The sequence below is a fragment of the Colobus angolensis genome, unplaced genomic scaffold (genome assembly GCF_000951035.1).
Source record: "Colobus angolensis palliatus isolate OR3802 unplaced genomic scaffold, Cang.pa_1.0 Scaffold277, whole genome shotgun sequence".
Taxonomy (NCBI): Eukaryota; Metazoa; Chordata; class Mammalia; order Primates; family Cercopithecidae; genus Colobus; species Colobus angolensis.
The window spans coordinates 1,915,869-1,926,072 of record NW_012116010.1 but is presented as its reverse complement, the minus strand read 5'-3'; the positions used below and the strand labels follow the sequence as shown (position 1 = coordinate 1,926,072).

At 60.7% G+C, this 10,204-nt stretch overlaps 1 protein-coding gene across 1 annotated transcript in view; it reads left to right on the top strand.

The window, feature by feature from the left end:
- Positions 1 to 1,283: 1,283 nt before the first annotated feature.
- The window catches only part of AKAP17A (A kinase (PRKA) anchor protein 17A), a 10,853-nt gene continuing 1,932 nt past the window's right edge, over positions 1,284 to 10,204 (top strand). The window contains exons 1-3 of the mRNA XM_011948261.1: positions 1,284 to 2,237; positions 3,363 to 3,511; positions 9,052 to 9,292. Of these exons, the coding sequence (XP_011803651.1) occupies positions 1,476 to 2,237; positions 3,363 to 3,511; positions 9,052 to 9,292 (1,152 nt within the window). The 5' untranslated portion in view covers positions 1,284 to 1,475. The remainder of the gene's footprint in view (positions 2,238 to 3,362; positions 3,512 to 9,051; positions 9,293 to 10,204) is intronic.

Sequence of the window (10,204 nt, the reverse complement as noted above, 5' to 3'; positions counted from 1 at the left end):
ACGGGGGAACCGGGGGCCGGGGAGGTCTGCGGTCGGGGTCCGGGAGTCCCTGGAAGTAGGGGTGGGGGCTGGAGCGGTTCCGGGGACTCCCCCAGCGGAGCTGAGGCCTGGAGCGGTCTCGGAGGGCCGGGAGCTCGGGGGACCGGATGGGGGTCCCCAGGGTTCGGCGAGCGGGAGACTGGGAGGCCTGGGACTAGCGGACGTGGCGCTGCGGTCGCTCCCAGGTCTAGACTGGGAAGCAAGGGGCTGTCCGGGGGTGTCGGAGGCGGGGGCTTTGGGGCGCTCACCCAGGGGTGCGGTGACCGAGGCGCGGGGGGTACCGAGTGGCCCAGGGCCTGCGAATGCGGGGGGCCTTTCCGGGGGGACCAGGGGCAGCCCGAGGCTATGCTGGGGGGCTGCGGTAGGTGGGAAGAGCAGGGGCAGTGCCGGGTGCTGGGGGTTGGGCAGCCAGGTGTACCGGGGTGGTCGGGGGGGGGGGGGCTGGAGGCCACAGTGGGGAGGAGTCCTCGGTCGTGTCGTTGTTGGGGCCGCCTGGGTTCTGGGGGGAGGGTTCCCTGGTCTCTGCCCAGGCTGGAGCCCCTCCCTTGTGCCCCACTGACCTTTTCTGGTAGCTTCTCCACCCTCCCTCCCGTCTTTCGCGCCTCCCACCTCGCGCTTGGGCGAGGAGGCCGTCTCCTGGGCCTGGCAGGAAGCCTCCAGGTTGATGTGGTGGGCGGCCGGGCCAGAGGCGGTCACCTGGGATGTTTAGGTTTCTGTGAGTGAAGCTTCCTCTGCTTGGAGTTGGACCTCAGGAAGTGGCTGCCTGTCAGCTCCGTAGGGAAGAGGTGGGTTAAAGAAGGTGGGTGGGTGGAGGAAGAAGGCACGGATGGGGGACTCTGGACCCCAACTTGTGGAAAGTTGCTTGTACTCTTTGGCTGTGAGTGGGTTAAAGCCGGGATACGTCTGGCCTTCGCGGAGATCACTAGGGTTCGTGGTTCTGGATTGTTTTCCTAGCCGGAGACTTCCTGTTTTATCAGTGCAAGTACAGGGCCGCCGCCCCCTCCACGAAGCCTTTCCAGATGCCTGCAGCTGCGCTCTCCCTGGCCCGTTCCCTTCCCTCCACTATCTTTCTGCACAGGGGCCTGGTCGTGCTCAGCTTCCTATTGTGCAGGCCTTGGGAGCTGCTGGGTGCTATTGGATGTAGGGTGTCGGGCAGTGCTGGCCGAGGCTTCAACACTAACCCCTTCTTTATCAGCTGGGCTTTTTCCCCTTTAGTGTACTCTTAATGATTTCAGAAAGTAAAAAACTCCGTTGAGATGGCTTTTAACAAAGTAGAAACCAGTCTCTGACACGGCAGAGAGACACTGCTGTTTCTCTTCTCCGAGTCCCAAAGTGCCGGACGGTGTGGCCCCTCCTCATTGGCGGGGGAGCCCGGCGGGGGGAGGCCAACGCTGACCGTCTGCGTCTTCTGTTTCAGGCCCAAGGTCCCGGAGGCTATGGCCGCGGCTACCATCGTGCACGACACGTCTGAGGCCGTGGAGCTCTGCCCCGCGTACGGCTTGTACCTGAAGCCCATCACCAAGATGACCATCAGCGTGGCGCTCCCGCAGCTGAAGCAGCCGGGGAAGTCCATCTCCAACTGGGAGGTGATGGAGAGGCTGAAGGGCATGGTGCACAACCACCAGTTCTCCACGCTGCGTATTTCCAAGAGCACCATGGACTTCATCCGCTTCGAGGGGGAGGTGGAGAACAAGAGCCTGGTCAAGTCTTTCCTGGCCTGCCTGGACGGCAAGACCATCAAGCTCAGCGGCTTCTCCGACATCCTGAAGGTGCGCGCGGCCGAGTTCAAGATCGACTTCCCCACCCGCCACGACTGGGACTCCTTCTTCCGCGACGCCAAGGACATGAACGAGACCCTGCCGGGAGAACGGCCGGACACCATCCACCTGGAGGGGCTGCCGTGCAAGTGGTTCGCGCTGAAGGAGTCGGGCTCCGAGAAGCCCAGCGAGGACGTCCTGGTCAAGGTGTTTGAGAAGTTCGGGGCGATCCGGAACGTGGACATCCCCATGCTGGACCCCTACCGGGAGGAGATGACGGGCCGCAACTTCCACACCTTCAGTTTCGGGGGGCACTTGAACTTCGAGGCCTACGTGCAGTACCGCGAGTACGCGGGCTTCATCCAGGCCATGAGCGCCCTGCGCGGGATGAAACTCATGTACAAGGGCGAGGACGGCAAGGCCGTGGCCTGCAACATCAAGGTGAGCCCTGGGCGCCGAGACCCACGCGCTTCCTCCCTCGGGCGGCTTCCTTCCAGCAGGCTCAGTAGATGGCTCCCAGCCACACCGCTTAGGCTGCGGGGACCTCCCCTGAGTAAAATGACAGCAACAGCCCCGTGCCCGTCGAATTTCAGAGACACAGGCGTGAGGTCGAGTAGGGGGTCCGTGCTGTGGTTTTGGAAATTCGGTATCTTAAGGAAGATGTAAAGTAGGTGAGGGTTGGACCCTCAGGAGCTGTGACAGGGATTTGAACCGTATCAGAACCAAGAGAACCTTGAATGCTTCCCAGAATGCTCCTTGAAGCTAGGGATTAACGTTCCCTTACGCCTCATGTGCTGTTTTTTTGTTTGTTTGTTTTCGAGAGAGGATCGATCTGTCGCCCAGGCTGGAGTACAGTGGCGCGATCTCTGCTCACTGCAGCCTCCACCTCCTGGGTTCGAGCGATTGTCCTGCCTCAGCCTCCCGAGTCGCTGGGACTACAGACGCGTGTCACCGCGCCTGGCTAATTTTTATATTTTCAGTAGAGACAGGGTTTCGCCGTATCGGCCAGGCTGGTCTCGAACTCTCGACTTCGTGATCTGCCCGCCTCGGCCTCCCAAAGTACTGGGATGACAGGCGTGAGCCACCCCGCCTGGCCTTGCCTCACGTGTTTCGACCCGTGTTGGCTTCGCGGTGACAAATGAACCAGCCTCCTGGAGGAGGTTTTGTGGCCTTAAGATGTGCCCCGTGGGCGTGGGCAGGAGGCCCCAGGGTGGCCGTGGCCACGGGAAATGGGGGAGCCGGGTAGCGGAAGGGGAGCCGTGTCTTGCCGCGGTGGTGCGTCACTTGTGTCCAGTAAGTGGCGAGGGGTAGTTGGTGTTCCTCGTAACTCCGTGGGATGAGCTAAGTCTTGAGCCACGGATGGTGACTTGGAGGGATTGGTTTGGCTTCTGGGCCCCACTGTCTGGGTCTGCACTGGACGTGAGTGGTGAGTGGGGTGAGTGGTGAGCCGGCGCTGAGGCTCTGAGGACGCTCGGCCCTGCGGCCCGGGAGAGGGAGAGGGCGCCTGGCCGTGTGTTTGGGGGGCTTTGGGGGAAGGCCATCTCACTCTGTTTTTTGCTTTTAAAGGTTTCTTTTGATTCGACCAAACACCTGAGTGATGCGTCCATTAAGAAGCGGCAGCTGGAGAGGCAGAAGCTTCAGGAACTGGAGCAGCAAAGAGAAGAACAAAAGCGCAGAGAGAAGGAAGCGGAGGAGAGGCAGCGAGCGGAGGAAAGGTACCTGGTGCAGGAGCGGGCCCTCGGCGCTGGTGTCCGGCACTGGGGAGTGTGCACAGACTCGTGTGCGTGTGGATGCATGTATTCCTGTGTGTGTGTGTGCATGCTTGTGAGCTTGTGTGTACCTGTGTGCATGGAAGCATGTGTGCCTGTAGCATGCGTGCCTGTGAACCGGTGTGCGTACTTTGTATGTACGTATGTGTGCCCGTGTGTGCCTGTGCGTCTGTGCACCCGTGCCTGTGTGTGTGCTTGTGTGTGAGCTCGTGTGTGTACCTGTGTGCATATGTACGCATGTGTGCCGTGTGTGTGCCTCTGCATCTGTGTGCATGCATGCCTGTGAGTACCGGCGTGCATGTACCTGTGTGCGTATGTACACGTGTGCCCACCAGTGTGTGCCTCTGCGTCTGTGCACACGTGTCTGTATGCATGTGTCTGTGAGCTCGTGTGTGTACCTGTGTGCATGTGTGTACCTGTGTGCATATGTATGCATGTGTGCCCACGTGTGTGTGCCTCTGCATCTGTGTACATGTGCCTGTACCATGTGCACGTGTGTGTACCTGTGTGCGTATGTATGCATGTGTGCCCATGTGTGTGCCTGTCTGTGCACACGTGCATGTGTGTGAGCTCATGTGTACCTTGTGCATGTGTGTACCTGTGTGCATATGTATGCACGTGTGCCCACGTGTGCCTCTGCATCTGTGCACACGTGCCTGTAAGTGTGTGTGTACCTGTGTGCACGTGTGTGTACCTGTGTGCATATGTACGCATGTGTGCCCATGTGTGTGCCTCTGTGTCTGTGCACACGTGCATGTGTGTGAGCTTGTGTACCTGTGTGCATGTGTATACCTGTGTGCATATGTATGCATGTGTGCCCACGTGTGTGTGCCTCTGCATCTGTGCACACGTGCCTGTAAGCGTGTGTGTACCTGTGTGCACGTGTGTGTACCTGTGTGCATATGTACACATGTGTGCCCTTGTGTGCCTGTCTGTGCACACGTGCATGTGTGTGAGCTTGTGTGTGTACCTGTGTGCATGTGTGTACCTGTGTGCATATGTATGCATGTGTGCCCACGTGTGTGTGCCTCTGCATCTGTGCACACGTGCCTGTAAGCACGTGTACCTGTGAGCTCGTGTGTGTACCTGTGTGCACGTGTGTGTACTTGTGTGCATATGTACGCATGTGTGCCCGTGTGTGCCTCTGCATCTGTGCACACGTGCATGTGTGTGAGCTTGTGTGTGTACCTGTGTGCATGTGTGCCCGTGTGTGTGCGCCTCTGTGCACACGTGCCTGTGCATGCGTGCCTGTGAGCTCGTGTGCGTACCTGTGTATGTACGCATGTGTGCCTCTGCGTGTGTGCACACGTTCCTGTGAGCTCGCGTACCTGTGTGCATGTGTGTACCTGTGTGCGTATGTACGCATGTGTGCCCACGTGTGTGTGCTCCTCTGCATCTGTGCACACAGCACACATATGCCTGTGTGCATGCTTGTGTGCCTGTGAACCTGTGTGTGCACTTGTGTGTGTGTGCACGTATGGGTGTGTGTGCCTGCCTGTGGGTGCGCAGCTGTGCACGTGAGGACCTGCGTGAGTGGCTGTTTGAGACGCAGCAGAATATGCGTGTTTCTGTTCGTTTTCCTGTCATGCATCGTGGTCTGATGTGATCTCTGCCGGTTCCCAGGACCGCGCCTTTCCCAAAGAGCCACCTCTTCTCCCTCCACACGCTGTTCACGTATCCCACTGAAACAAGCAGAATGCCTTGGCCGTTTGCAAGTTTGCGTTTAGGTTGAGGCTCCGTTTACAAAATGAAGCAGAGGGTTGATGGTGATGGCCAGATTTAAAACAAAACAAAAAACCATAGGATGAAAACCCAGCTTCACTTAAGAGGCCTTTAAAGGAATGGCCTTGAGTTGTTCACTGTGGTGGGGGCACCAAAGACAACCTCAGGTCACTCTTTGTAGCCTTTTTTATCTTCTTAGCGTTGCAGGAGTTAACCAACAACTTGCTGTGCATCCCATGAGGCGGATTCCCCATTGTCCTTCTCCATCCCTCCTGCTGTGCCCTCTTAGTGAGGCGGATTCCTCCTCCTCCTCCTCCTCCTCCTCTGCAGCCTCCTCCTCCTCCTTCTCCTCCTCCTCCTACTCTGCCGCCTCCTCCTCCTCCTCCTCCTCCTCTGCAGCCTCCTCCTCTGTGGCCTCCTCTGCAGGCTTCTCCTGTGTGGCCTCCTCCATCGGCTCCTCTGCGGGCTTCTCCTCTGTGGCCTCCTCTGCAGCCTCCTCCTCCTCCTTCTCCTCCTCCTCCGCCGCCTCCTCCTCCATCGCCCCACCAGGCTGTGCCCTCCGAGGACTTCAGTGCGTCCTGCACGTCTGTTGTGCTCCATATCGCCGATACCGAGTGTGGGTTGTGTTGGACTTGGCTGGGGGGCTCCTGGACAGCCTCCGGAGGGACCGAGTTGGTCTGTTGTGTTTCCGTTTCTCGCTGCTTTATGTGACGCTGGTGCCAGTGTGTTGATGTGTGTGGCGGGTGATGTTTGCAGGAGAGTCCCGGCACTGAACTCCTGGGAGCGGGGTCATCCTGCCCTTGGTGCTCTTTGTATAGCCCCCGTTGCCTCCCCAGGGGAGAGTGAGGCTGTCAGCCTCTGGATCTGAACCCCCAGGGCTCCTTAGATGAGGCAGGTGCAGCATGTAAACGAGTGGCCATGAATGGGCTGGGGGGGCCCAGGTCAGCCGTCAGGAGCCCCAGGACCCAAGGCAGGCAGTACACAGAGGCAGACACCCTGGGAGAACTGGACGTGCTGCCGTGTCGCCATCCTGGGAGGGGCGGTTCGGATGTGGGGTTGAGTCAGGGTCCCCTGTGTCAGCCGCGGTCAGGCCGACCGGGACAGCCGGGGTGGGAGACAGTCCTGGGACATTACAGGGACTCTTCCAGGGTGCAGACACAGCCCAGGCCTGACTGAATGTGCCTGTCCACGTTCTGGAAGTGGGGAGTGGGACTCAGAGCCTCGGACCTCTCAGTCTTGCAGGACTGTCCCCGCAACGTTTCAGAAAGCAGCTTGGGGGTGAGGAGAAGCTGCATCCTTGATCTTTCCCTGAGGAGAGACGGGCGTGGGAGAAGTGGAGTGTGTGTCTGCAGGGAAGAGGCCCCGTCCGCCTGGCCAGACCACAGAGGGCTTCGGGGAAGCAGGGCCAGGCCGTGAGCTTCTGCACAGCAGGACAGGGTGGCTGGAGCCCCGGGGGAGGGCTCCAGGGTGGCCCGTGGAGCTGTCCTTCGCCACGCAGGGCCGTCCTTGCCCCTGCTGCCCCCCACGGTCGTTCCTCAGAGGCTGAGCATGAGAGGAGGCCCAGGGCAGCCTCCGGCGTTTCTCTCTGGTGGGTGGAAAGGAGGTGTGTTTGGCCCTCACAGGTGACTTGGAGCTTGATGAGAGCTGTTCTCTGAAAGCTGCCCAGCCTTGAGGCGTCGGCGTGAGTCCCGCCTCAGCGCGTGCTATGTGCCGGGCTGCCCTGAGCCGTCCTCTGAGCTCCTGGGGCGGTGACAGCTCACAGGACGGTTAAACCTTCAGCACATGGAACTGCTTGAGGACCTTCATACCCCGGCCGGAGACCGCGTGGATCACTGCCTGGCCGTCGGCACCTGGCCCAGCTCCCTTTTGGGGTGGTGGAGAGCGCGACGCCTCTTCTCCTGGCCTGCTCCTCCCCATCCCCGTGTCTGTCTCCTCTCGCCGTGGTGTCTCTGCGGGTCTGCGTCATCCCGGCGGGCTTTGTGGCCTCGCCAGGCAGTTGGTGGCACCCACCCAGGCTTCAGAAGTCTCGGCCTCTGTGTCCTGTCCTGTAGGAGCGGCTGTGACTTGTTCCCGTGTTCCGTGGTGGTTTAAATGCCTCTGAGAACCGCAGGGCGGGGCAGGGTGAGCTGGGGAAATCCCTCTGTCTCTCGTGGACTCTCTGTGGGGACCGTGCCCCTTCCCGGCCGCGTTCATACTCCCTTGCGGGACGCCCCTCTCCACAGGAAAAGTGTGAGGAGCCGAGTGGCCTGGCTGTGGTTGGATTTGTTTAGAGAGAGGTCCCCCCACGCCAGTGCTGTGTGGTGCCCTCACAGGATTCCTGCACGACACAGACTCACCAGGCGCGGTTCCTGGTGGGCAGAACTGGCCGCCTCCGCGCCGCTGGGCATCTCCACGGCTGCGTCAGGCCTGCTCGGGTTCCTCGGTGCTGCTGAGAGCTACACGTGGGGCTTCCAGGCCACTCTTCTTTTTTTTTGTTGAGACGGAGTCTCGCTCTGTCGCCAGGCTGGAGTGCAGTGGTGCGATCTCGGCTCTCTGCAAGCTCCACCTCCCGGGTTCAAGCGATTCTTCTCATTCTTCTGCCTCAGCCTCCCAAGCAGCTGTGATGACAGGTGCCCGTCACCATGGCCGGCTAATTTTTGTATTTTTAGTAGAGACGGGGTTTCACCGTGTTGGCCAGGCTGGTCTTAATCTTTGTGATCTGCCCGCCTCGGCCTCCCAAAGTGCTGGGATTATAGGCGTGAGCCACTGCGCCCGGCCCGGGCCACTCTTACCAGGTCTTGCTGTGTTTTGTCGCCGCTGGGCTGCTGGGGCAGGGGTCCCTCCCGGTCCAGCTGTGTGTGCGGTCGCCGCCCTGCTTGTTGAGGTCATGGGTGATCGTCACCCAAAGAAGTGTGGTGGCGTTGAGTGCGATCGGATGAAACCACGTGCCCCCTTCCCTGGGAAGGGCCCCTCCTGCCCTGCTCCCTCGGCGCCCTCTCCACAGCCCCAGGCAGCCGGGCTGGCGGTTTTGTGGCGTCGTGGGTGGGCCCTTTCTAGAATTTCACAGAACGGGGATCTGTGCGGTCTGTTGTCTTCAAGGCCGGATTGTCTACTTGGCTCTGGCGCAGGGCTCTGCACGGCGCGTGTCCCTCCTCCTCCTCCTCGGCGTCGGGGCCGCCTCCCTGGTATGCGTGCATTCTGGCCTTCACTGGTGATTTTTAGAAAGCTTTCCTGTGGAGCTGGAACCTGTTTCCTGGGGCCTCTGCCGTTTGTGCTCAGTGCTGTCCTGTGGACGGATGCACCGACCGAAGCCGGGCGCCTTACATGGTTTGGTGGCCATCTGCGTCCTTCTGCGTTGCGTTGATTCCACATTGGGGCGCTGGCCTTTCCTCGGTGGCGGCCACAGATGCCGCACCCCAAGGATCTTCCGCAGTTTCTTGAGTTGTTGCCGATGCTCTTTCCGCCGTCCGTCCGTCCGTCTTTCCCCTGGCTGGGGGCGTGGCTTTTGATGTGGTCGGTCTGCTGGTCGTTTTCTTCGTGGTTTCGGGGTTGGGTCACACTTAGCAGGATGGTGCGTTGGAAGGTCACGCAGGTCCTCGCCCGGCTCACTCCTTCCACCTCTCGGGCTGCGTTGAGTCAGCCGAGGTCCACTTTGGGATAAAGAGTTAAATGCTTAATCGTTCGACTGTGGCCTTTTCCCCCTTGTGTGAAAAGCCACTTGTATGGGGTATCATGTGTTGGCTACAGCTGCTCGCTGTGACAAACCCCCGGTGTGTTCCACGCAGGAAACAGAAGGAGCTGGAAGAGCTGGAGCGAGAGAGGAAAAGAGAAGAGAAGCTTCGCAAGAGGGAGCAGAAGCAGAGGGACCGTGAGCTGCGCCGGAATCAGAAGAAGCTGGAGAAGCTGCAGGCAGAGGAGCAGAAGCAGCTGCAGGAGAAGATCAAGCTGGAGGAGCGCAAGCTGCTGCTGGCCCAGAGGAACCTGCAGTCCATCCGGCTCATCGCCGAGCTGCTCAGCAGAGCCAAGGTACCCGGGGGCTCCCTCTGCCGCCGCCAGCCGCACCCGGGCTGCCCTCGGTGCCCTCCCCCAAAATGCGGGTGGTGTCACGGCGCCGTTTCCCCGCTGGCCGCAGCTGTACCCACAAAAGCAGCTTGAATGCCGAGGATGACGGCTCCTGCCCGGTAGGGTGTAGCACTTGTCTGTCATTCCCGATGATTTCAGAGCTGTGACAGTTTCCTTTTGCAAAGCTGGTGCATTCAGGTTCCCCGAGCAGGCTGGCAGCCTCCCGGGGGCCGGGGCAGAGGCTCTCTGTTTCCTCTGGGTCCGGGCAGTGGCGGAGAGTGCAGGGGGCCGCTCTCTCTGGCCCGTGCCCCTGTGTGTGGTCCGCTGGCCTGGCTGTGACCTCACCCGCGGCCCAGAGCAGAGGGGCAAGGTGGGCTGGGTGGAGGGCTGAGCACGCAGAGGGGGCCTGCCGTGGGCCCGGGTCCCTCCTCCGCAGTGTGAACCTGCCAGGCCTCCCCAGCGCCGGTACTGACGACCCCTCAGCACCAAGAGCCCCCTTGCTTCTCCTGCAGGCACGACGGGTAACTCCCATGAGCCCAGGGCCAGGGCCCAGAGACAGACAGACCTCCCCAGGACAGACGTCCCCAGCACGCTCCTTGTCCTCAGGAGCGCTGCGTCCCCCCGGAGTCCCACGCGGGGCCACCCCATAACCTGTTGTCTGATTACAGTTGTCATAAGTCCCCGGGAAGGAGCATGACAAGAGGCTGAGACATGTGGCAGCCCAGTCCTTACCTCATGGTGAATATTGAAGACACTAACCCAGGCTAGGCCAGGCTCGCCCCGCGGCGGCAGAGGCAGAGGCGGCGTGTGTCTGCGGCGTCGTTTCAGCTCCCTGCTGCCGGCGGCCGCTTGTGACCTAACTCCAGGCCCCTGCGT